Source organism: Caloenas nicobarica, chromosome 2 (assembly GCF_036013445.1).
Source record: "Caloenas nicobarica isolate bCalNic1 chromosome 2, bCalNic1.hap1, whole genome shotgun sequence".
Taxonomy (NCBI): domain Eukaryota; kingdom Metazoa; phylum Chordata; class Aves; order Columbiformes; family Columbidae; genus Caloenas; species Caloenas nicobarica.
In genome coordinates this window covers 44,870,945-44,897,996 of record NC_088246.1, presented here as the reverse complement: position 1 = coordinate 44,897,996, position 27,052 = coordinate 44,870,945, and the positions used below count along the sequence as shown (strand labels likewise).

Sequence of the window (27,052 nt, the reverse complement as noted above, 5' to 3'; positions counted from 1 at the left end):
ACTTTCACTCCCTACAAGGTATGCTCTTGGAAAGATTACTTTTGTTAGATGCGGACAGTTTCTTGTAACTAAACCAGAATAATGTTGTTTGGAAGACTTACCACAATTTTATTTCAAGGTATTCATAGTTTTGAGAGATTCTTAACCCACATGGGGAACAGAGGAGACAAGCTGGAAATAGAGGCTTGATAGTTTTACCATGTTTTATAAAGTATATAGAGCAATTGGGGGGATCATTTTGGATGAGTTGTTAAGATGTTAATAAACATTTTTTATTCTTTATATGAAGTATCCAAAATATTTGTGAGTCAGTATTGTCATTAAATTATTTAATTCTGTTCAGATCCCTGTAATTAACATTCTTAGGTATGCAGGAGAGTAGGCAAATGGCAAAGTAGACATGGAGAGTTTAGTATCTCATAACTTCTACAAGAATCTAGACCATGATATTGCTGCATGAGGAGGTTAAGAATGTGTGAAATCAGTCAGACTCTGCAGTTTTTCACCATGCTGTGGCACATAATGTAGTAAACACTCATGAATAATTGGGCTGAAGCTCCCGGCTGTGGATGTGGCCAGCTTCCAGTTGCAACTACAGACTCGAGTGGAGGCTACAGCAAGGCCTATGGGCTGTGCTCAGTTTGCTGAAGAATTCTAATGGATGTTAGAGTTTCACATGAGGAGAAATAGTAAAATTAAATGTCCCTGGTGTAGTAATCAATCTTTTAATTACCAAAACACCACACTCCTCAGCTCAGTAAAATACAGCCACATTAAGAGCAATTACTAGTTTGCATTTTTGTCCATTCACATTCTCCAGATCCATCTTGCATCTTGCGGGGCTTTTTCTTGGCAAAAGCCAGGTCTACCTTTTAGCTCCTTCTGCATAACTCTTCTAAAATGACTGGTATGATGACTAGTACAAAAACTTGATGCTGGCATTGGCCTCTGAGCTTCTATGCCATTTTGTGTGATGGGACTGGAGAAGTTGATGCCACTTTTTGACTGTCTGCAGATCTAGGACCAGAACAGAAGCAAAGGAGCAAGGAGAAAATGGCTCAGTTGCCAACTTCATTGAGATGCTTAAAATTCTCCTTCTGTTAGAGGGTAAGAGGTAATCAAAACCCATGCTCTTTCAGACGTTAATTTTATCTGTTATAAAACAAGCTTTCCTTTCGGAAATGCCTCAGCTGCTCTTGCTGAGCCAGTGGGATGTATCCTGGGAACTGATGGGGAATAATGAAACCAGAGAAAGCCACAATACTACTGCCACGGCATGTGGTGGTGATACTCATAAGCAGCAAGTGTTCAGACCTTTAGCTAAAAAGCAGGAATTCATTCCTGTGCATGGAGGGTGGGTTGCTCTGGCTCTGTTTGAAAACGGGTACCCTATGCAATGGAGCTCGTTTCCGGCAGTGTCACCTGCTGATTACCTCCCTCAGTTTCATTTATTCCTCACGGAGTTAAAAGAAATCCTGGGTGAGATGAACAGCACACTTTTCTGTTGAATCAATTAAATTTATTTCCCCATCTGCATAATTATGCAACCAATTTGCTTACATAACTGATGGGTTCTATCGGGAGGCAAAAAACATGCTGCACATTATGGAAATTATGCAAATCCCCCAAGGATTGTGAGAGTGTTGATTTAAAGCTTCACTGAACTACAGATAGTTCCTAAACCTTGTCAGTCTTTTTTTTTAACCTTTTCTGCCTGTAAATGCTGTAGATTGTATGCAAGTAACTCCAATCCCTAACAGTTAATCTCTCTTTGTTCTGAAACTCGTCAGCAATAGGCGTTTTTGCTCTGAGGTTACATTTCTGCGTCAGCTGCTTCTTGACACCAACTACCATAGAAGAAAAATAGATTTATAAATTTCATAGATTCATAGAATGTCCTGAGTTGGAAGGGACCCACAAGGATCATTGAGTGCAACTCCTGTCCCTGCATATGACAACCCCACAGACAACCACCTCAGTGCGTCTGAGGACGTTGTCCAGTCTCTTCTTGAACACTGTCAGGCTTGGGGCCGTGACACCTCCCTGGGGAGCCTGTTCCAGTGTCCAGCACCCTCTGGGGGAAGAACCTTTTCCTAATGTCCAACCTGAACCTCCCCTGGCACATCTTCTTGACATTCCCTCGGGTTCTGTCGTTGGTCGCTAAGGAGAAGAGATCAGCGCGTGCCCCTCCTCCTCCCCTTGTGAGGAAGCTGTAGACCATGATGAGGCCTCTTCTTGGTCTCCTCTTCTCCAAGCTGAACAAACCAAGTGACTTCAGCAGCTCCTCATACGGCTTCCCCTCCAAACCCTTCACCAACTTCATAGCCCTCTTCTGGATACTCCCTAGCAGCTTAATATCTTTTTATATACTGTGGCGCCCTGAACCACACACAGTGCTCCAGGTGAGTTATGTTACGTATACATTGAGCATTAGTAATTGCAGGAATATAGCTTGTGCTTTTCCCCTTGGGACTGCAGAGCTCTCAGTTGGTTCTTTGCCCATTTGGCATTTTCCTTCTGCAGAACAAAGGCAATGCAAAGTGCGAGTGCCTGGATAACCCCTTCCCTCTCCTTTGCAAAAGAGCAGCGATTTCTTGTGCCAGGGCTTTCCCTTCTGCATCGCCAGGTCACAACTGCGGACATACTCTGCTATCAGCAATGAGAAGGGACGGCTTGTCCGCATCCTGCGTTAACAGGCCTTGGAGAAGCGGCTGCAGTATCACCAGTCGGCCTCGCATGATGTAACCTCATCTGGGTGCTCCTGCTCGGGCAGGGGGATTGGACCAGATGGTCTTTCAAGGTCCCTTCCAACCCCTAACGTTCTGTGATTCTGAGATTCCGTGATGGGGCGCAGTCGGGAACCAAGGACAGCAGCAACGCCTAAAGCGTGACACCGACGTGTTTGTTTCGCCCGACCCTCCGCGCTCCGACGCGTAACGTTTTGCCAAAGCGCTGGTCAGGGCCGCGGGTCCGCACCCGGCCCGGGCCGCCCCTGCACACCGGAGCCCCCGGCGGCGCTGCGGGACGTGCCGCGCGCGCCTGACGGCGGCCGCCCGCGCCTGCGCCGCGGCGGGCACGCGGACGCCACGTGAGCGCTGGGGGGGGCGGGGCGTAGGGAGGGGCTGGTGAGAGCGGCCGCTCACGGAGCAGCCGCCGCGGCCGGGCGCGCAGGCGCGCGCTGGCCCCACCCCCCCCGGCCACGCCCCCAGCGGGGATCCCCTCGCCCGCCGCCGTGCTGCCCCGCCCCCTCCCGCCGCCCAGCGGGGCCGTGCGCGCCGGGCGATGGGCGCTGAGCCCCGGCGGGCGCTGTCCGGCCCTGGCGGTAAGGGCGGGCTGCGCTGGGGACCTCGGGTTCCTCCGCGAGGGGGCACACCGCGAAGAGGGGAGGGGAGCGGGGGGGAGGCAGCGCGACCCCGCGGGCGGCCGGCTCGGCTGTTCTCGGTGCGAGGCCGAACCCGGGCCGGGGAGGAGTGGGGGGCCGCGCTGCGTTGAAAGCGGGCCGGGCCGTGTCGCTGCCCCCCGCCGGCGGGGTGGGTGCCGGGGGCTTGCGGGGGTCAGCCCCCCGCCGCCGCCCTGGCGGAGCCTGCCCGCCGCGGGGCCGTGCGCGCCGGGCGGCCGTTGGCGTGCGGACCCGGCGGGTGAGCGGCGGGCGCCGGGCAGCGGGGCCGCCTCGCTGGGCTCCTCCGGCGGTGGAGGCTCCGTGGGCTGCCTTGGGAAAGCGGTGTGGAAGGCGCCGCCCGCTCCCTCGGTGCCGCCGTTCTCCGGTAGCCGGGTCCCGGGGCACCTGCCCGGGCGCAGCGTGCGGCCCGGGGGGACGCATCAGGAATCCCCGCCGCCGTCAGGAGGGCGGGCGAGATCGCTGGGCGCTCGGTGCCCTTTTTAACGGCGGGGAGAGGGGCCCGTGGCAGACATCCCGAACGTTTGTGCCGTTAAATAGCTGTAGGCAAGACAGACGGCCTTACCTTTAGTGAACTTTAAACTGCATTCCATCAAGGCGTTTTTTTAAATAGTTAAAACTCTTCGGGGTTGCATCCCACTGTACTCAGCACTGGTGAGGCTGCACCTCAAATCCTGTGTTCAGTTTTGGGCCCCTCATCATAAGAAAGACATTGAGGTGCTGGAGAGAGTTCAGAGAAGGGCAACGAAGCTGGTGAGGGGCCTGGAGCACCAGTCTGATGAGGAGCGGCTGAGGGAACTGGGGCTGTTCAGCCTGGAGAACAGGAGGCTGAGGGGAGACGTGATCGCTGTCTGCAACTACCTGAAAGGAGGTTGTAGCATGGAGGGGGTTGGTCTCTTCTCCCAAGTAGCAAGTGATAGGACAAGAGGAAACCGCCTCAAGTTGCACCAGGGGAGGTTTAGATTGGATATGAGGAAAAATTCCTCCACCAAAATAAAGGGTTGTGAAGCAGTGGAACAGGCTGCCCAGGGAAGTGGTGGAGTCACCATCCCTGGAGGTGTTTAAAAGACGTGTAGATGAGGTTCTTAGGCACGTGGTTTAGTGCCAGTGTTGGGTTAATAGTTGGACTCGATGATCTTGAGGGTCTCTTCCAACCAAAATGATTCTATGATTACAGCCTATTTCAAGCAGCGAGTTGATTAGATTCACCAGCGCTTATTTTTTAAACGCTGTCATCTTGTTTATTTTCATACTGTTTTTCCTCATACTGCCTTAAGGGTCAAGTACAGGTAAACAGCTGAACTGGACAGCATGCATTGTCATGTTTCCAAAGGCTTTTTGCAAAATGACTGCAACATCATTAATGTTTTGGTTTGTGATAGCAAACGTACCTTTGAGGTGACGTGCAGTTGGAACTTAAGACCGAGAGTTTTTATTTTTTAACTGAGCGGTGTCACAATTTCTTAGCAGTTAACAGAGCGTTTGAAACAAGAAACAATGATGCTTTTGTCTGGTTATATAAAGTGTCACTACAGATTAGTGAGATTCTTGGTTTTTTCCATCTACTGTCCAAATCCCTGAAGCTAAAATTACAGAGAGAGAAAACTGGTTTATTACCAGAGAGCTGGTCAGTGTATTTAAGTTAATTTATGATTAGGACTGGTTTTAGGGACATGAAAAGCAAAGTTATTATTCCTTTACCCACCTGGTTGAAAATCAGAAGACAAAAATTATGAAGTATTCGGGAGTTATCTTAGCTCAGCATACTTTTTTTTCTCAGCCTGGTCACCTCTAGGGAGCTTCCCTTATAATCCCTAATAATTAGCATGTCAGAGTGCAAACATATACCCAACTGGTTTATCTCCTGTTGGAAAATGCACAATTACAGTTGCATAGTGCAGAAGTTACTGGTAAAAAGTGCTGATTCATTTTTACAAATGCCAGTAAATTTTTGATAAAGATTTCCAGGTGTCATTGTATGACAGTCTTTCCCTTTGGTTTTATATTGTGCCCCCATAAAACAGTTGGCATATAAATTTTAAAGTATTATCATTTGCTTGGAAGTTTTGGACAGAATAAAAATTTATGTGGAATTCCACAAGGTGGTATGTGTTAGTGCTTAAAGAAAGCTTCTGGGGTTTTTGGTTTTATACTTAAGACAAAAACTGAACATCAGAAAGGGTGGGAAACATTTTCAATAAAGATTTGTTTAGAGGTTTTTTTATGATTTTCCTGAGTGGAACATCTTTAAATATTCATCCTCAAATCACAATATGGTAACACCTCTTAATATTTGTAAAACTCACTGTTAGTACAGGAAACTGAAAACATTCTTATGCAAAACTTTAGGTTTTATGTGTGATTTCTCAGTTTGATATTACTATTGTGACTTTAAAAGTTATCACCTGAGATTTAGAGAATGCTCTGATAAGTAGCAGGGGAAAATACTCATGTCCATTACTAAACAAGATTTTTTCTCCTTTTTTTTTTTTTTTTTTTGGAGGTAGTAGGTGGCTGAAAGTTGGCTTGACCATTGAGTTGCTGAAATGTTTTGCTGCTTGAGAGCCGTGAGAAGGTATGGTATGGTGCTGACCTAATTTACCTTTAGCATATGTTTAAATGTTCGCTTAAGACCTACATATATGTAAAGCTGTTTTGGTATTTTTGTTTAATGCTTATTTCTTTGGCTTTCTCTTCTTTACAGCTTGCAGCTTTCAGCAGAGCATCCACAGTTGAAAATACCCAAAAGCCATATGCTTGTCCTCGAGTGAGATATTAAAAAGGCTCTCAACAAAACAAGGGTTTTAAAATAGCTTAATTATGAGAAAGTGGTAGTCTAAATCTGAATATGATATCCAATATATTACTGCATTCTTGAGTTATTAAAGCTCAGTGTTTCAAAAGGAGTGAATATATCTGTAATAATGAGCTTAATTTAACAAAGCTTTTCAGTGCCAAAGCTATAAGCCAAAAAGTTAAACTTCAGAGAAATGTGAAGAAAAAATAAAAAGGAAGCTGAAGGGAATTATTTAATCAGTAAATTAAATCTGTCCTCGAGTACGATTGCATAACGTGTTCTAGTGGAGATTGTGTTTCATATCTTTCGTGAAGTGCAGACGGCTGTCCTCAAAGTGGTTGTGACCTTGATTTTAACATGAAGCCTTTCTCTGCTGTTCAAATCTGAATGAAACTTTTGGAACAATCTTTGTTCCTTGTGAGTGAAACCATAAGCATCTTTCTTGCATTTCTCTCTCTCTAGATTCATTTCAAGTCATGTATTTTGTCACTTGAAGGATGCCTCAGAGTTCTGTCTTTCACCTTCAGTGAATTAATTCTTCCTTCTGTCATGCAGACTAATTTTGGCCCTAGAGCGTTTCTCTTTTAAGCAAGTTCAAAATAGACTTTTGGCTGGAATCCTGCGCCTTCCTACTAGCATGACAGTGTTGTTTAGATACAAAACAAGGGAACTAAAGTTAACCATACTTGGCCGTTTTTCTTATAGGATAGCAGATGGAAGTTTATGCTTAATAAACTTGGAAGTATGATTAATAGTTTCCAGGTATGTTGGAACTACTGGAAATGGCATGCAATATAGGTCAGGAGTGGATGTGGGAAACAGTGTACGAATAAGGTGAAGAGAGAACTGAGTTCCTTATTTCCTTCTAGCAGCTAAGTCTAGGAGAATTTGGGTTTCTTGCATGGCTGTTAGTCAAAACTGCTATCATATAGGTAACTGGTTAATTTACTTTTTTTTTTCTCTTTTGTTCGAAAGAACTTATTTTTTTACTGCTTTGTGTCCACTTGATACAGAAAAAAAAAATCAGTTTCTGCTATTTTTTTTTTTCCTCAGACAATTACTTTTGGTGTTTCTAGATCCAAAAATGCTAAAGCATATGACCAAGTGGACTTTTATCCAGTGTGCTTTGCCTTCCTTTCTTGCCAGGTCAGGCAGAGGGGGTTTTTTTGCTGTGTCGCTGGGCATCTCTGGCATGTTCTTGTCATTGAGAGCTTTTGCTTTCCATAAAAATACAATATTGCTGTGGTACTTCACCATCTCCTGCTGTTGTGAGTAGGTTCATGGGCTGTAGTGATGACTAGTCTTGGAGTGTTTTTCAGATGCAGCCAGCAAGGAGGTAGAAGTGTTTGCCAGTAATACATTTTATCTTTTTTTTTTAAAAATCTGTCATTGAATCCATGCACATAAAAGTTGGTTTTAGTCGTAACAGTTTGAAATTTCATCAGTCACATTATAGGTTTTCCATCCCACTTTTCTACAAAAACTTCCGTTTTCAGCAAGCTGGCTTTTAAGACGTACTAATTAAATATTTGCCTACCTCTTAGGCAGAAAACATTAGCTTTAACTGCTTTCATGTTTCTAATTGAAGAGCTGGAAAGGTTGACAGAAAAAAGGTAAAGTAAGGGTCCAGTACATCTGCTTGACAACTCAACTGTTGTCATTTACTCTGCCATTTGGGGGAGGATTGTCGGTTTGGGTCTGTTTGTTTGTTTGTTTTCATTAATGAAAGCAGTCAGGAAATAGTCTTAAATGTTTCTGTGTCCAAGACAATTATTTGGTCTAGGATTCTGAACAAATAGCTCTTTGTAAAACAGTCTTGCTTACTATTATTAATAAAATTATTAGTTTTATGTGAATTGGAAGCAGCTTGGCCTCCCGTCTGTCGTATATTTTCCTATTTGGGGCTTGCAGTTTGAATGATACTGTGAGGAGTGAAACAGCATTGTATTGCTTAACAGAGCACAATCCCTACCATTCTGAGTTGCAAACTAAAATGAACATTAATCACAGAGAAAATTGTTGGTCCATTGACTTTGTTAACCTATAAAATCAGCTGAAGGAGAAATCTGATATTAAATATTTACCCATTCACATTTTCTTGCTGCTTTTTTATAAACTGTCTCTTAGTAAGAAATTGGTTTACTAACCTGAATATCAGCTTTGAGCTATGCCAGGAAATTTTGGTGCTCTTTAATTCAGAACTTGTTTCTCTTGCATTTCAGTCTTCTGTTATACATGTGTGATTGTTGCAGAACTGTTGTTTAGTTTATGCCTAATTGGAGATATTCAATCTTTTGCACTTTCTAACTTCCTAGAACTTCTTCAACTTTTGCTTCTGATCTTAGGTGGAACAATCTTCTTTTCCTGCCACTAAAATTTCTTTTAGCCCTTGTTTTCTTCTATTACACTGAAGATCAAAGGGCAAAGAAGTACTCTCTTTTTACTCAATGTCTTCTATAAAATAATATGTTTGGGAAAGTAGATTTTTTTTTTTGAAATGGACACAAGTGTGTGGACCTCAGAAACTAATGCATAACTTCTTTTGATTGAATTGTGATGATTATTCCTGGGTAAAATTTAATATTCTTTTGGCACTGCTTGAAAAATATGGGATTTGGCTTTTTAACTTAGAGGTTCAAAATCATGTAAGGATTGGCTTTTAAGAGCAGTTTTAGCAATAGCTACAAAAATACCACTCCAGCCAGTCTTCATCATTCGAACTGCTTGACTGGGGAATTTTTATCTAAGCTTGCTTTGAGAAAGTAGAGGGAAAAGGTACTGTACTGTACACGTCTTTAATCAGCCATTAGTATCCACTGTATCTCGAACCTGTTGGATTTGCTCTGTATAAATACAGCTTTGTGAGTCCTAAGTGGAAAAGTCCAGAACTCAGACTTCTAATACCAGTTTTAAATTATTATACTTGCAACTGTGAATTTTTACTCCATTCTGTCACATCCTAATGTAATTTATATCAGTTTGTCACTTGATTGGTTGCATGATGCATAAATATTTTATTACTTTATTAGGTTACGTCTGGAGAAGATATTGCTACAGTGCATTCTTCAGTCAAGAACTTTGTCAGGAGCTGATGCCATCAATGCTCTCAGACCTTTCTATTTTGCTGTGCATCCAGATTTTTTTGGCCAGCATCCCAAAGAGAGGGTAAAAATCTTTAGTATACTTTCTTTGTCAATGTGTCATATATCAAGGATGCAAATTTTCTAGTTTTCCTGCTGTCAGAGAAACAAAAGTAGCATTAGAATTTACTATGGTCATTACCAGAGAACAAAAAGATGCATTTTCTTTATTTTTAACGAGGATGGGTCTGCTAAACATCCATTATTTATTAGTCATATTTTCTGTTTAATTGTTAGAAAGAAAATACTGAGTCCTTCCAGATTAATTTATAATACATATTACTTGCTTTATCACTTTGAAATGCTGTGCATTATATTTGAATCAATGGATCTCTTTAAGCTTGAAAGCCTTTAAAGTGGTGTTTTGGAATGTACAAGAATATACAAGTATGTACCTCATACAGTTTATTCATGCAAAATAATTATTCATTTATGCTGAGAATATGAACTGTAACACTACTTGTTAAGAGCAGCTGGCATTTTGTAAAACTAATTCTGCATGTAAGATTTTAAAAGTTTAGATGAAAAATGGCAAAATTCATCATCTATGTTTTTTTTTTTTTTAAACAGGAAGTAAATGAAAACTCACTGAAGAGGTTAAATGGCTACTTGGAGAATCTACAGAAACCAGGATTTCGCTCCTTTAAGCCAACTCAGCTTACTTTTTATGTAAGAGAAAGAGAACCAAACTCTCCTAGTGTTCAAGAATCCTTCAGTGCTTCAGGTGCTTTTATATTGTGCAGAATGAATCTTCCTGTATTTAAATTCTTTCAGACCATTACTATAGCTTTGTACAGTCATGATGACTTTTCGACTGAATAAAATCCTGTCAAGCCATGAAAATATGTATTAGATCAGACAGCTAGGACCATCCCAATTAAGTAAACATCTTATGCTTTAAAAAGCATGGAAAGAATGAAAAATTATGAAGTTGAGGTCAAGTTACAGTATGAAGAAATAAAATAACAGGTTAATGTAAATAATAGTTTTTCTGCTTTTAATAACGTTGTCATGTTGAACTGAAAGAACAGTTGTGTCTTTGTTTTCTTTGCAGATAATGTGTAGAACACGATGTCAGGGTGCTTGCAGGATCAGTAGGAACTTATTCTGTAAACGGAAGTTGTATAATATCTGAAGCTTTAATTTACCACATTGTCTCTTCACTTTGAGACTACCAGAAAATATTGCTGAGTTTGGAATATTGGTTTTGATTAATTTTATTCTGCCTACTTGTCTCTGATAGACCAATATGCCTTATCTAACAGATGAGTTTTATATTCTATACCCTGCTAGACAAAATACTTGAGCAAATTGTGAGACCTTTGTGCTAGAAAACAAAATCATGCTGTTTTTCAAGAAAACAGTAGTGTTATTTCCAGTCTACTTAAAATAATAGTTGAACTGGCAGCAGTGTTCTTCTCTGGAGTCTAACGCTTGCTTTCTAATGGGGCTATTAGGTCCAATAGCTAAAGTGATGGGACTTCATTTTAGGCAGCGTGCAAGTGTAATATTTTGTTCTGACGCTTCTGTTTGTAGCCTGTGAAGAGCTGTTGTAGTACTGCGCTTCTACAGTAAATTATATCCAGGGTGATGATTGGTAATAATGCGAATCGTGTAGAGCTGTTAGACAAAACTGCCAGTACTAAAGCAAAAGCATCCTTTTTTGGGGTGTGGTGCATCTGTAGCTAGGCTTTCAATTTGCCAAATCATTCCAATAGTTAAAACAACTCTATTTTTATTTTTTGACACATAACAGTTGTAAAGGTTAAACTGCACATGAATTTTGCAATGAGTATTGCTTTAACAATATCATAATATTTTTCAGCTACATACACCTTGTTTGGGTTCTTGTGAGATAAGAGAAATATGAGTGCATTTTAAATAATCTTCATTAAATAATACTTCTTTTGTGGGACTTTATTTTATAGGATTTCGGGCAGTCAGTTTTACATTACATACTAGGGATCTCCTGAGCACAGTATTGGATATTCTCAACTCCTGCAGTTTATCTACAGAGCATATTCAAAGATTGAATGTGAACTCTCAGCCCCACAAGGAAGCAAAAAGCACACTGGACAGACCTATCAAATGGGATAAGACTTACTATTCATTTACTGGATTCAAGGATCCTGAGGAGGAACTAGAACAAGCCCAGAGAGTGGAAACAACTTTAATGTATGTAAGGTTTTCATTTAACTGATGTTTTCTAATCTAAATTGGTCTTATTCTAATGCTGAGTTTTTTAAAAGGCAATCAATAAACGTTCTGAACCATACAAAAATTTATTGTCCACCATGGAATTCTGTCATGCTTTTTATAATTAAAGAGGGTTCAAATGAGCTCCGGGGATAACTGTAATGCCAGCTAAGCTGAGGCATTCTTGTCTCTTTGCCCAGCATTCATGTTTGGCCAGTCTACTTTTTCAGTTTCGTGGAATATTGATGGCAATACAGAAGGAGGTAGATGTTCCACTTGCTCCAATTATCTCCTTACCTCTCACAGGACTTCTGTAACATAAAACTATAAGGCTATTGACTTTATTGTTAGTATTTCATTATCACATTCTATGTGGAGGCTGAGAGATAATATATGAAAACTAAGGTTAGAATGTTTTCATTTTCCAGATATCTTAGTGTCGTGCTTCTGATTGGTTGTTCAGCATACCCACCTTAATATTTAAATTGAGGCAATTATAAACACTGAACTTCCATGAAATGCAGTGTGTAGTCTAATAGAAACTGGTTGTTTATAAACTCTGGGTGTGCTCATTTTGGGGAAGGGTGAAAAATACTACCTTGAAAAACTTCTTAACTATGAGACTTAGGTGCCATTTGCAATAAATGCAGAACTGTGGTAGTTGAATCTTCAGAGCAAAGAGTATTCCTCATCCTGCCTAGCATCTCACAAATAAAACTACTATAATATATGGTACTGTAGAAAACTTAACTGAGATTTAACATTGTGGAGAATATTTTAACTTATTTTTACACATTTACAAGAAATGCCACGAACAGTTACATATTAACAGTCTGGTTTTAATACCTAGCCATTTGGCATTGGGCCTCTCTTTTTTCTTCTGAGTTTGAACTTTTTCACTTAGAATACAGTATGAGAATGGAAGTATCAGTTTGTAAAAATAGTATGAAAATAATTTTATGCTATGAACAAAGGCTAAACCTCTTAATAGCTTTTTCCTAGAAACAGAATGGTGTAATTATTGGAAGTTTTAGATGTACTCCCTGAGTCATGTTTGCCTGGTTGTGATTATTGACAAAAGAACTGTAAAACTTTGACCTGTTTAATCTATGTTCATCTCAGCTCTGCAAGAGTTCCCTAACTTGGCCCTTTAGTACCATCTCCCTTATTTGATAGTCTGTTATGATCACTTCATTTTGTTTGGGGTTTTGTTCTGTGGGGGTTTTTTGTTTGGTTGTTTTGGTTGTGTGGGTTTTTTATGTTGGTGGTTGTTTGTTTAAGACAGACATGTGGAATTTCTTGCATTGAAGCACTAAGTTCTGAAGCTGCCCCCCTAAATCACACTCTTCTGCTCCTCTACACTTTTCACACCTTTCAAAATCTTACAGTTGCATAATAATACTGTCAGTGTCTTTTAGTTCAATTTGATTCCCTGGTCCCCCTGAAGACATACAAGTGCCGGGTTTTCCTTTTTTCGGTATCTTAAGGTGAAGCATTTAGCAATTTCAGTTTCTGTCTTCTACTTTTAAGAAAACCCTTTGTCTGGTAACTTAAAATAAAACGTGAATGTTAACAGTAAGAACTGAATTAGTTGTACTGTTTGCATGAAAGATAATACAGCGTGCCTCTACTTTTGTTCTTTTTCCTCTCAGATCCTGGCTAGATGATAATGAAGCAAGTGCTGTAAAAAAGCTGGAAAAGAGTTTGCCACTTAGAAAAGAACTAGAACGTTTAAAATTTGAACTCTCTCATCAACTCCAGCTCTCAGATATCAGGTAATAAATTAGATTCAGTTGGACTTGAATTAAGAGAGTCAAAGCAGGGAAGTGTTGTGTTCTACTATGCCATGAGCTTTAAAGGCTTATTCCAATACAGCTATATTTCATATATGTAAATGTGTTATTGCACTGAATAATATTTTTCCAGAAGAATTCTATTGGGACAAAAGTTCCCTGTTACAATCTGCTCAAAAAACCTAGTGTTTGTAACTAATAATGTAGACTCCAGTTGAGGCAAGCACATAAGCAGTTGAATTAGGACCTCTGCATATGTATTTGTTTGGGTGTTTTGCTGGATAAAATTACTCGTCCTGAATTCAAGTGACTATCTACAAAAGTAACTAGACTGGCAGTGAAATGCAACTTTGCACATGGTACATATTGACATCCTGTGAAGGCTTTCTAAAAATGTTATTCTTTCTAGTGTCTTGTTTCCCACACTCCAAAAGAGGAGGCAATGTGATTTCTTGATAGGGCCAAGTACACTTGGTGACCCTGATTCTTCAGAATATTTTTCAGAAAATAACTTACGATCCTTTTTTAAGTTTTGTCCCTTCAAATGAGGATGTTCTGAAGTGTGATGTTCAGGATGGAAAGATGGCAGTGAGGGTATTCAGCAAGAGGAAAATAAACTTCGGGGGATTATTTCAAGGGCTAAGTCTGTTAAATTCTCCTTTTAACCACAAAAGGGAGAGCTAGAGCTTCTGAAATCATGCTTTTGTTCCGTTCCTCCTGTAAAAGACCCTGGCTTCCTTTAAGCTGAAGCCAGTTTTTGTGAACACAGTTTCTAATCCTCTGCAACTGTGCTGTGATTTTTTTTTTTAAGTTTCTGGAACAGTCTTCAGTATTAAATGCACAGGTTTTGTTTTATTGATGTCTTTATTTTTTTTATAGTTTGTGCTTTTAAAATACGCTGAAACTGTTTTGTTCCATTAAGAGTTATTAACCTTCCAAGGATTATATTACCATAACTCAGAAAAGAATGTGAGTGTCAGGAACATGACAACAGATGCCTTAGTAGGAAACTACTACTTGTGATCCTGCAGCCTAACACTAGTGTTCAGAGGTTCGCAAAATAATGAGGTCATTGGCTTTGTTCCCTGTACAAGTTTAGGACAACTGAGAAGGTAGGATCCCTAAGCAACCTTTTTCCATTCCTGCCTGGTGCTTCCGAAGGCAAAGTGATAAATTTGCTAGGTAACAGTTATTAGAATTACTTGCATTATAATGAAGTGCTGTGGCAGAGTCCCATTCTCTGCATCCCACAGTGGCTTTTTGCCTATTAGATTTCCCTAAATGAGGCGATGTGGGCTGACCCCAGCCAGCAGCAAAGCACCCACACAACCTCTGGCTCATACACCCCCAGCAGGATTGGAGGAAGAGAACAGGAAAAGCAAAAGCAGGAAAACTTATGGATCAAGGTAGAAGTTTAATAGGTGAAGTGAAGCAAAGCAAAACTGGGCGTTCAAGCAAAGCAAAAGGAGGAATTCATTCACCGCTCCCTGTCAGCAGGCAGATGTTCAGCCACTTCTGGAAAGCAGGGCCTCAGCATGGGTGATGGTTACTTGGGAAGACAACTGCCATAACCATGAAGGTCTCGTTCATCTTTTGGCTGAGCATTTATTGCTGAGCACAATGTTGTGTGGTCTGGAATATCCCTTTGGTCTGTTGGAGTCACCTGTCCTGTCTGTGTCCTGTCCCAGCTTCTTGCCCGCCCCAGCCTACTCGCCAATGGGGACAGAGTGGGGGTAAAAGGCACAACCTGGACACCGTGTCAGCACTGCACAATAGGCAAGAGATTAGCGTGTTAGCAACACCGTTTTACTAAAAAATCCAAACTACAGGGGTGCTATGAAGAAAAATCCATCCCAGCCATACCAGTACAATAAGGGAATGGTGATTTCCCATTATGAGACAATTTTATGTCAGCTAGAAGTTTGCACAAGAATGTAATTTTTCAGCACACTGACAGCTTTGATTTTAAATGCGTTTTGAAATTTAATTAGTAGTTTGTCTGATCTGTGATAGAAGAGATGTCAAAACTATGTATATTGAAGTCACCAATGTAATACCTGGCTCCTGTATGGTTTAACATATATTAACATAAATACAAAAATTATTCCACTGTAAAATATGAATTTATACATATATAGCAACTTACCGTGGCAATCACAGTAGTGTTTTGGACAAGGAACTGAAAGGGGGGCAGGGGAAGTCAATGTCCTCATATACAGTATTTGCTCCTCTAGACAAACATTACACAGTGTACAAACAAACTGCATGCTGCATGACTGAACCAAATACTCATTGTCTGTTGCTATTTACTTGCTAACTCCCTTCTTATTGGGGGAGAGATTTCAAGTTCTGTCTGTCTACTAGGTTTTATATTTATTTTTCCTATATCTGGTTTTATGTTTATTTTTCCTATATCTGGTTTTATTCCTTTTTTTTTTTTTTTTGGCTCTCATTTTCACAGAGATTTTGAAATCTTATTTAGGATTTTATGGGTGAAAATAGCATATGACGCAAACAGCTTTTCAGTAGGCTTTTGCTTTTGTTACTGTTAAAGAAGTGTTATTTTGTTTGAGTTGGTTTGGGGTTTTGGTTTGGTTTGTTTGGTGGTGGTTTGGGTTTTTTTTAGTAATGCTGAGAATTAAGTGCTTTCAATTGTATTTTTACTTAGGTGGCAGAGAAGTTGGGGTATTGCTCACCGCTGTAGCCAACTACACAGTCTAGGTCGCTTAGTCCAACAGAGACCTGAAGTATTAAAGAATGTGAAAGGTATTTCTCTTGCTTGTTTCATACATCCTAATATAATATTGATTCAAAGATGAGCATAGGTCTTCTGTGACAAGAGAGCTCTAGTGCTTTTCATGAATGCTTTTGATAACTGCAAAAAAACCTGCCAGGCTTACTGAAAAGCTGGTGGGAACTTACATTCTAAGCTACTGGATATTTTTTAAAGTGACCTTTCCTTACAGTGTATTCGCTCTACTCAGCTTCTGTTTTACTTCTTAATAAATACAGACTGAATGAGTTGAAGGCACTGGACTTAGTACTAACAATGAAAGTAAAAAATCCAGACTGAATCTCTGTAAGGGTTGGAGGTAGAACTGGATTGTTACCCATGGGAGAGTCAAGACAAAAATACTCATAGCTCTCTAAAGAGGAGGAGGACTTAGTAGAATACCTTTAAAATCGTATTGTATTCTCTTATCATGCATGTCCCATAAAACACCTATACTAAAGTCTGCATCTTCTCAAGAAAAACTAAAATATTCTGTAAACCTGACCTACCGTTCTTCTCATACAGCTGTTTGACCTGTGGCAGTAGCCGTTTGCTCTCATTGTAACTCCACATTTTATGCCTGCCTGCAGATACTCGGCGTTGAGTGGCTTTCATTTGAGAGTTTACCTAATCCTTTGTCAAATTACAGAGTGGGTAGGACAATAAGTAGTAGTTTTAAATTGTGTCAGGTTTCAAATGAGTTTCTTTACCTAAGCATGTTAAGGATTAAAATGCCAGAGAAGTCTGTCTTGTGAACCTGTTGTAGTCTCCATCTTTGAAGATCTTTAATAATATACTGGACAAATACTGGGCAGTAATTATGCAGGTACATTTGATCTTGCCTTGGTGTACAAGGATGGACTAGATGCCTTAAAGTCAGTGTTGCTCTTTCTTAAGGATTTTGGAAAACTGATTTCTGAGAGCAGAAACTTCTCTTTAAGCTTCATTTTGTAGATTTATACATCCCACTGAAGACTTTTGTGGAAGCTTATTTTGATAAATAATTGTCTGTGCTTTTACCTTACAAAATTCTTGAGAATCTTTGTACTTCACTTAAAATAAATAAATAAAAACACCAAACCCACACTAACGGTCAAAACTGATTCTTTTTTCTTTTTTCTTTTTTTTTTTTTTTGATGCGAAGGTGATTCTCACAGCTTTCATATTGCAGAGAATTCTGTGGAAGTAGTGCTGAATGGCTGTGCTAATACTACTTTAACTAACCCTTACCTTCTGGATAGATACTTTAAGCATATAGCATATATTTCCTACTGTATACATGGTTTGTACAGATTCTTTTAATGTGCTGTCTGCTGAGATTTTCTCTTATTTTAAAAGCAATCTTTGTAAGAAAAAATTCCAGTTAACCAAAATCTATCAAGTTTAAACAGAGAGAAAGCAAATGCTACATAAGGTTTGTATGAAAAAAAAAATGAACTAGAATTTTCAAGAGTCACTCTTTCAGATTTTGAGAATAACTAAAGCACCTACTCATGTGTTTGTGCTGCAGATATGTGTTGCTTGTGGCATGTTAGTGGCATATTTAAGCCTTAAATAATTGTGGGGATAATTGCAATAACCCAAATTACTGAAGAGCTTTGTTCGGTCCTCAGGACGCACAGTGATATTTACAGACCGTTCAGGGATGAGTGCAGCAGGCCACATAATGCTGGGGACCATGGATGTTCACCATCACTGGACCAAAGTAAGAAGCTTTAGAAGTAAATGATAATGCCTCTTGTTATGACATCCTTTTTCAAACCATAATCAAAATATTACTAGGTGCAAATAACTGATGAGTAATTTAAAGCAAACACATAGCTATTATGTTTAGCATAGCTATGTACCTTGCATTCTAAATTTAATCCTGCAATATAGTGTTACTAACAACAGCCTTTGTCAGATCTTTGCTGCTGCTTTCACTAACAAGTCAGTCCTACCCCTGATTAGATACAAAGAAAACAAATTTGTTATGCAGTTTTCTAGTCTATGCAGAATACGCTGGCAGAATATTTCGTTACCATAAAGAGCTTATTCTCATGAAGAATTTAGGAATTTTATTTAGATTTTTTTTTTTTGTAAAAATGGAACAGAAATTATTGTTTCAGTCAGTGGCTGCTAACCACCCATCGCTCCACTTTGTTCTTTTAGGTGGATAATGTTGATGTTGCGGAAATTTATCTGTGGTGACTGCAAATTTTGCTGCCGCTTGTGTAGAGTTTGGAGTTGATGAGATTTCTGGCATCCTAAATGATAAATTATAGTACGCAAAGGGCCACAAATACGTAGTGATATTATATTCTTACTTACAGAGATATTCTTGAATCTTGGTTGCTGAAATATTATTGATAGTTCTATCAAAAATATTTCTTTGTAAAATTGGTGGAATTTCATAGTTGGAAATTTCACCCATCTAGAATATCAGAATGTTCTATTTCTGTATTCCAGTCAATGAATAATACGAAAATTTAGCACTCACTCCAAAGCTTTCTCTGGTGGTGGTTTGAGTTTTTGCCTGTTTATGTCTCACTGAGGGAGAAAACAAACCACGGTTTGTTAATGTGAATGATTTACAAAGAAATGAAATTGAGAAACTAGAATTTAATGCAAAACTTTCGACTCTTGAGATTTGCTAGCATTGGTAGCTCATTGGAATAAAAATGTTCTTTTCATTAATACTAAAAAAAACAAAACCAAACCAACTCTTCCTTGTGAAAGAGGAATGCTTCCTCCTTCTGACTTTTGCCATGGGGTTTTCTGAAGGAGTCATATGTCTGCACAAGGTTTTGTGCAGATTGGACAATGTGTAGAGTTGGTTGTGGTGATGGTATTTGCTTTGGAAGACAGAGGAGAGGTATGTATTTGAACCTGAAATCACGGGCTTTTTATTCTAAAATGCACTGAAGATAGTGTTAAGTGATACACAAAGTCAGTGAAGATCTTTGCAAGGTTGATTAGCCACTTGGTTTTTAGAGAGCAGAATTTTTTGTCCCATTCTAACCCATTTTAGAAAGCAGTCGTAAGTGCTAGTGCTTTTGTCACTAATGATCAGGAAAAGGAAGCAGTAGAATGGTGTCCGTGTCAGTCTGTCGAATGGTCAGACACATGGTATTTAGAGAATTTTTGCAGGTTTTCTCTGTAACAAATGGAGATGCTGAACCAATGGATTTTATTGTGCCGAAAGCTACTCTGATTCCACTACCATCTTGGATTTCTGAAGAGTTTTTTCTGAAATCACTTGACTTATTCCAGCAGCAGTATTTTGTGTGTGTGTGTAAAACTGTGTTCTAGTAATAACTGGGTAGATAGGAAGTAGTGACTATTACTGCAGACTTTCCGTTTCTCTTGTTGCCCTGTTCCAGCCTTCTCCCTATCACACCTTCGATGTCCTAACTTAAAAGTCTGATCACTTCTTTTTCTGGTATAGGTTTTTTAAAATTAGAGGTCTCGTACAGTCTTCTTTTCTCCTCTCCCTTCAGACTCAAGATGAGCTATGTTATCACGCAAACCCTTCCAAAGAACTGGTTCCAGCAGCCGAGACTCTTTTCTTTCTTGAGAATTGGTATAAATTAGGCTGGCAAAAACACTTTGGATGGTACATGGAATAGCTATACCCCTACAGCTCTGGTGATAAAAATTTTATGTAGGCCTCAGGCTGTATTTTTTTTTTTATAAGGTACTATCAATTTCTGTATCTATAGAGGCAAAGGGCATCTATCAGTCTTGTTATGACCTTTTGGTGCCTTTATAGTATAAATACTGAAAATACTTACGAACTTATTCCATTATATTTTGCCTGAAAATATATATTTCTGATTTTTCTGATTTTTGGTATTCTTTGATTCCTCCCTCATTCCATGTTTGCACTGTTAAATGTCTCTTCTTTTACAGTTTCTTGTTATTTTTTTCATTTCTTTAAGTTAATATGCTTATAACATAGGAAATATTTGTTTGTGTGCACAGATTTTTGAGAGATTGCCAAATTATTATAAACTTCAAAAAAGGCTGCTGTTCTTGGAAGATCGGATAAGCCAACTTCTGGGAGGCATACAAGTCATATATATTGAGGAACTGCAACCCCTGTTGACTCTAGAAGAGTACTACAAGACTCTGGACTCTTTCTATAACAAATTGCGTGATAGTAGGCTACCTTTTCATCCTCGCAGTCTGCGAGGATTGCAAATGATTCTGGAAAGGTAGGTATTTGCAGGAAAGGTTTCTTCCTTTTAGAGCTTTTACTCTTTTTTTTTTTTTTTGGTTGTTATTCTGATTATTGTTCTCACTAAGAAGAAAACTAATACCACCTCAAATTTTGGTTATGTGAGTCTTTTTGTTTCTAAATGTTTTAAGTGCCTTTTTATGGGTTTAGAAGGAATCTGATTGAAGAAAATCTGCATATTTCTTTCAAGTTGGAATCAAAGTTCTGTCTTAGAGTATTGTGAATGGTTAAATCACAGGGTTTATGCTGTCAGGTCAATACTCAACTGTGTATGATGGTGCTGCTACTTATATTTTTTGAGTATTGTTGACAGTTGGTTTTGAAATGTAATTTTAAGAAAGTTTTATGTATGATGCCTCTGTATTCTCATGAACCAAACTTTATTAATTTCTTTAATGTTCTGATTGTGTTTTATCAATATTCTTTTATTCTCATTCTGAAAGTAATTAATGTAAATGCTTGCGTAAAAAAATGATACCTTGTTTTTTATTTCCATCATGTTTCATTAGTGACAGATATGCACCAAGCTTACATGAATTTGGACACTTTACGATCCCAACAGCCTGTGATCCAGCGACCCTTCAATGGTTTATTTTTGCCAAAGCACAGGAAGCAAGAGAGAATCTGAAAAGAAAGGAAGAGTAAGTGTTTATGAGACTAAATACATTTACCTCATTAAAATCTTCGCATATTGTCTGTTTTATTTGGAGGAGGAGGAGAACTTTGAAGAATGTATTCATGCTTTTGTGGTGGAAAAAACTTCTGTTTATAAAATAGAACTTTACCTACCAGCTTTACTAAGTTAAAAATTTCAGTGTTCAGCGAACACAAACAATTGTTATAAAATATCCATCCTTCACCTTGTAGAAACAGTTATACTTTATTCTGAAATAAAAGATTTTTGTTTAGAAGATAAAGTTAGGTAGTTTTACAGTTACTTCCCCAAAGGAGAAATGCCTTTTTTTTAAAGGAAGAGAGCTTTTTACTAAATAAGAAAAGCAACAAAGTTCTATTAATGTTACTAACATTTTGACAGGAAAACAGTGAAATCTAAACTAAAAATAACTGAGACCAACTAGGGAATTATTATATCTAGTTGTTTGTCAGTTAGGTAAGGAAAAGATTAGTTAGCACCTAACAAGGGGAAGAAAAAAACTGGGATATAATGATGAGAGAAATACTTCCTTGATACTCTTTCACAGATGGAAGTGAGATGAGAGAGATAACAATCGTGAATCATACTCACTATTACTCAATATTAAGTACCATGCTTAATATTAGGTCTGTGATTTGTAATATCCGTCAGGACTGTGAATTTTGTTCTTGACCTTGTATGTTTTATGTGTCTTTGAGGATTGAGAGCATGAAGTAGAGATACTGGTTTTGTTTTGAATAAAATACTGTGATAGGTAACTGAGTATTAAGTGCCCTTTCAGACATCATTACTACAGTTTTATTTTTCTGCTTTGGAAAGCTTTTAGTGAATTGTTGAAATATCACACTGTCACGATCTGCTGTACAGATCCAGATGGGTTTTCGTGAAGGTTATTTTAGGCATGAGTCTTACTGAAGGCTTTGTGGTTTTAGCTCTGTTAAGATCTGATCACTTCGGAGCATATATTTTGGAGATGGGCTTCGGTCAAACATGGAGGTTTGTCGGAATTTTTCCATAACCCTCATCCAGCTTTGAAGTTAAGTTATTTTTGCCATTTAATAACTGCTGAATAGCCCTCTGTGTAGCTGCCCATATGTGACAGCTGGGAGAGTGTCTGTAGAGGTTGGGAGGGATGTTGTAGCAAATGCATGCATTTGCATCTGAGTGACTCGCTCTCCAAAAAACTTCACGCTACCCCACATTATGAAGACACTAATCCAGGAAAAATGTCATCTTTAGGCTAGCAGTGACAGAATTGTGGGGCTCACCTCATAGTATGAGCAGCTGTATTGTATGAATGCTAGAGCCAAACCGAGTGTCTTAGCTCTTCTGTCATGTGTCGGATGATTGTTGGTTTGCATAAAATGGTAAAAACCAGCTATTCTGGGTCATGTTGAAGGTCTGTCCACGTCATCTGTTAGGTTACAGAAAGACCGTATGAGTGGGGCGAAAAATGTGGGGTTTTTTAACTCTGTACTCCTTCCCAGTTTCTGACTGACTGCACTTCAGAAAATACTTAAAGCTCGAAACATTATCTCATGTTAAGAGTGTTCAATAGATCTTCTTTTTTCCCTTTTAATTGTCTGATTTTTAGCCAGTTTGCACTTTGTGGCTCCAAAATATTCTGTGGCATCAAATTGCACGGTTGAATTTCATGTAGCAAGTGTATACAAAGGAGGGAAGAGGTGTTCTTTGTTTTATAGATCCATGGCCATTTGGCATTCTGTTGGTCTTCTGCTATAGGAAATGCAAAACAGTCATTCTGTATTTATCACCTCTACTTTTTTTTGTTGCTATATCATATTTCCCCTTAGTTGTCTTTTTATTGAAGCTGAAAACTCCTTTTCCACTTAATGCTTCCTTGCACAGAACCCACTCTGTACTTCTGATTTTCCTTAGCCTCCTGTGGTTGTTAAAGGGGCCCTGAGATAAAGGAAATATTTGGAGATGTACTGGATTTACTTTGTACAAGCAGATGACTGTTTTATATCCAGTAAATGGCATAGCGTAGCTGGAATTCTGTATGACCTGATGCACTGGAGAATTCAAATGCTGCTGCTCTAGAAAATGATCTGCCTGTGTGGATAACATCAGTCATCTAGTAATGCAGAATTTTAGTAGGAATCTAGTTCTCCTTCCCTTGCTTTTGTAAAGTATTGGTTTTGTATTGTTGTAGACATGTAAACCTCCTTGTGGAAGTGACTGAAAACAAACCTGCAGCTCTCACTATGTGCAGCTCTCTATATCCTTCAAGGGAGCCTGAGATTTCACAGACCAGGCAAGCTTGATGCTCAAGTGTTGGAGACCGTGCTCAGGAGGGTGGTGTGGATACAGTGAGTAGGGAGGACAGGCCTACTCCAGGTTAACTCACTGGCTTGGTTTTCAGCCCTGACTGGCAGGGCTGTGCTCTTGTAGAGCGATCCGAGTGCCCCAGCACAATGTAGTGCTGCGCAAGTACGTGAAGATCCCAACCTGAGTTCCGGGGAGGGCAGTGTTAAGCTCCTTCAGTAGTGATTTTATGTGAGTCAAGTAGCGTCAGTAGCTGTGTCCATGCTTAGCGTGGGCAGATTCACATCCCAGTGGCTCTGCGAACGTGCTGCTGGTTCGTAGCTCTTCTCACCCAGTCAGGTTGGAGTTGTGGAGCCCTGTTAGCTCAGGCTCTGTGTTGCAGGGCAGCAATGGTGCTGTTTCTATAACCAAGCTGGCTCTAGAAGAAGTGTAGCTATGTTAATGTGGCACAGTGCCTCGGCTAGTAAGTCTTGCTGAACTTGAACTGTCTCTGCATCAGATGATCCACAGTTCCAGTGACTCTTAATTAATGCTGCACATAAACTTTATTTCTGAGTAGCTTGAGTTGCCACGTGGTGTCTTACCACTTTGGGACGAAAGGAAAAAATAATCTGTGAGCTATGAATTCAATATTCTATATACTTCCAGCAATTAGTAAGTTATTAACACATTTAATATGCATCAGGTGGCTGTACCTGCCATCCATTGTTTTTGATGACATGCAGAGTACTGGTCTTAGTTAAGGCAGAATAGTTACTGACATTACTGTATTCTTAAATCGTACACTTTCAAAGTTATTTAAGTACTTCCATCTCTTACGTTAAAAATGAAGCCTCATAGGATTTCTATTTTGGTGATTTTCCCTGTTACCTGGTGAGGAAAAAAAAATGCCATGGTGCAAGCTTTCAAATGTAACTGTAGGCAGGCTGTTGCCCATAGTCGTGGAAGAAGTCTAGGCTCTGAGGTAGATGTGGGAATCAACCTGCACAAAAATCTGAGCTCTACCGTAGCTATACATGAAGTGACACCTTTGTTTACATGCATATAACCTACAAATGTACTTATTTCAAGGGGGTTTTTAAGTTCTAATTTTGTCACTTTATGTTGTTGTCTTTTGCTAGGATGATGATTACAGAAAAAGAGCTGATCGATACTTCCACTGAAAAATTTTCTTTGGATCGACTGTATAAGGAACCCAGTGTTTCCAGTGCACAGATGATAGATTGTTGTAAGCGACTGCTAGAAGAATCGTTGCCCTACCTACAAGGCATGCACCTTTGCATTTCGCATTTCTACTCTGTACTGCAGGATGGAGACCTGTGTATACCTTGGAACTGGAAAAACTGAGGACATATCTGATAATCAGATGAATTGTTTATTTTCTGTAAGAGGCTATAAATATGAATGTTTTTAAGAGTAAATTATTTAAATCTGTATTTTGATATCAGTATTCAACCTGCAGATTTTCTTCTAACTGCTGCTCAAAAAGGATTTGAGTCCTAGACAATTTGCACAATGCGCAGCATTGCCAGTTCTGGGAAAGACACCTGTACATTCTCCATACTTCCGTAGAAGTCCCAGTGTATGGTAGCAGTTGTGAAACCACATTTTTGTAGTGAATTATGAAAATATATTAAAGTGCAAGTCTGCAAAAATGTACGTGTGTATTTTTAATATACGTTAATATTGCCGGATAGATCTCCTTAAAATAGTGTATGACTCAAACCAGACATTACATGTCATCTTAAGAGATTCGCTGAATGCAGTAGTTGAGTACATAAGTTACCTGGTGGCAATATTGGCATTTCATATTGCTACCTGTTACTGAATTAAAATTAGAAAAAAAAAAGACATGGAAAAAATATCAGGGTATTTCTACTTTGCAAAGCAAGCAGTACATTAACTCAGTCTCTACAGTAGAGTTTCATATGCTTGTCCAATATTGTTTGTCGCCTTTGAATTTCAAAACACGCCGGTTGTGCTGTCTGCAGTGACTTTAAAGGAGACGTCATTCTCTCTTTGTTTTCCGGCATTTGCTCCACAAACACAGACAATCCTCTTTACTTACACTATAACAGATTGCAAATCCCATTCACGACACTTAAAACCCAAGTAGTTTAATGTGACATCTAAGGAAAGGAAGCATTGATTTGTGTGGGGTTGTCTGCAAGAGTAAGTACTTCTCAGTGAAAGCTGGGGGTTTGCAGTGAGGCAAACGTGTGGATCTTTGCTGGTACTTTATTTCTTGAAAAAAAATGAATTGAAGTGTGAATGTATGTCAACACATTTTCAGTGTAATACATGCCAAGATACATTTTGTGTTTGGGCTACTACTTTGCAAAATATCCTTTGAGAAGAACCAACTGCTTCACTTTTCTGGACTTGAATTCACCTATAACTGGCCAAAAAAACCCCAAAACAATGGAATTATGAAATGCTTACTTGCCTTGTATTTGTATTTAGCAGGGTAGTTGTTGTGCTTCTCTGTTTTCCCCTGTTAAAAGGCTAGGTGTCTAGTTTATTGCTATGTCGTCAAACTTTAAACAAAACTCCCCACCGTGATCTCGAACATGTCCGTTTTAAAACACTGAGACAGAAGCTGTGACTTTGTCAGGCCTTTATTAGCAATTGCCATATAAATTCTGAAGATTAGTTGATAATTTTTTTCAAAGTAGTGAGCTGCCATTGCACGTGGCTTCCCTTCACTCCATCTGGCATTGACGACACTGTCCCCGTGCAGGCAATGGGACTGAGTTTAAAGGTGGGAGCAGTGGAAACAGTTGCCGCTAGGGACTTCCAGTCTGGGATAGATCTGAAGAGTGAGGTGGCCAAAATCCTCTGGAAAATGTGTCAGTCCTGAGAAGAGTAGTGTGGCAGCCTGCTCTTGTGCCCCTTACATCATAGAATCGTTTTGGTTGGATGAGACCCTCAAGATCATTGAGTCCAACCATTAACCTAACTCTGGCACTAAACCATGTCCCTAAGAACCTCATCTATACATCTTTTAAACACCTCCAGGCTGGGGGCTCAGCTCTGTGCAATAAACCAAAGAATTCCCCTCCTGCTGCTGTCCCACCAGAGAGGCGATCAGCTCAAGTGCCATGTGGGGGCCCCTTTTCTGTTCGCTTTTGGGGCTTGATTTCTTGAGATGCATATCAAAATCTCTAAAACTGCTCAAAAGTTGAGCAATATAAAAATTAGGGTTGTGTGTAGTTCAGTAATTCAACATGATAAAGTCTGTGTCTTAATAGGGCTGCTTTACAGTGCACGTTCTGTAAATCTGTTTTACTGCAGAATGGTTGAGTTGACTTTACAAAAATACTGACAGAGTAGGCTCTGTGCTATCAGCTCATTGTGGAAACAAATTTAATATTAACAGCTAGTGTAGTTTTATTCAGTACAGAATTCCTGCTTGCTCTGTGGCCAGCAGCCAAAAACATGCTTGGTATGAAGTTTCAGAAAGTGTTCTCTTTAAAAACAAATCGTAATATTAAATTAGGTGGAGTCGATGTCTTGCTGTTTTAATCGTTATTGTTTGGCTTAGACTTGAGTGTAGAAATTTGCAATAAACATTCGGAAGATAAGTAAGAATCTTTACCGGTGATCAAAGACTTGAAACGTGTGCTGATCATCCATCATGAGTCAACTGTGATGCAGAGATCATGTCATTCAACCTCTGAAAATGGTTTCGTGTTTTAGTGCAGCTGCCAGAGGGAAATTCAAGGCTAGATTCGATGCTAGAATAAAAGAGATGGCGACTTAAGACAGAATTGATCACTTTAATGAGCTATTT

At 39.5% G+C, this 27,052-nt stretch overlaps 1 protein-coding gene across 2 annotated transcripts; it reads left to right on the top strand.

The window, feature by feature from the left end:
* Positions 1 to 3,246: 3,246 nt before the first annotated feature.
* On the top strand, positions 3,247 to 25,663 carry TCAIM (T cell activation inhibitor, mitochondrial). 2 transcript variants are annotated; one of them, XM_065629085.1, is made up of 11 exons: positions 3,247 to 3,322; positions 5,905 to 5,972; positions 9,224 to 9,359; positions 9,905 to 10,058; positions 11,263 to 11,509; positions 13,183 to 13,305; positions 15,992 to 16,089; positions 17,710 to 17,801; positions 20,060 to 20,292; positions 20,825 to 20,956; positions 24,381 to 25,662. In XM_065629085.1, the coding sequence occupies exons 2-11, from the start codon at positions 5,944 to 5,946 to the stop codon at positions 24,604 to 24,606; spliced, it is 1,470 nt and encodes a 489-aa protein (XP_065485157.1). In that variant the 5' UTR covers positions 3,247 to 3,322; positions 5,905 to 5,943; the 3' UTR covers positions 24,607 to 25,662. The 2 variants fall into 2 exon arrangements, with proteins under 2 accessions (XP_065485157.1, XP_065485158.1); XM_065629086.1 differs by having other exon boundaries at positions 3,251 to 3,322; positions 5,908 to 5,972; positions 24,381 to 25,663.
* The last annotated feature ends 1,389 nt before the right edge of the window (positions 25,664 to 27,052 follow it).

Coding starts and splice junctions, on each gene's coding strand:
- TCAIM (XM_065629086.1), top strand. CDS start 5,944: ATGTTTTGCTGCTTGAGAGCCGTGAGAAG. Junction 9,360..9,904: donor GCCAGCATCCCAAAGAGAGG/GTAAAAATCTTT, acceptor TTTTTTAAACAG/GAAGTAAATGAAAACTCACT. Junction 11,510..13,182: donor AGAGTGGAAACAACTTTAAT/GTATGTAAGGTT, acceptor TTTTCCTCTCAG/ATCCTGGCTAGATGATAATG.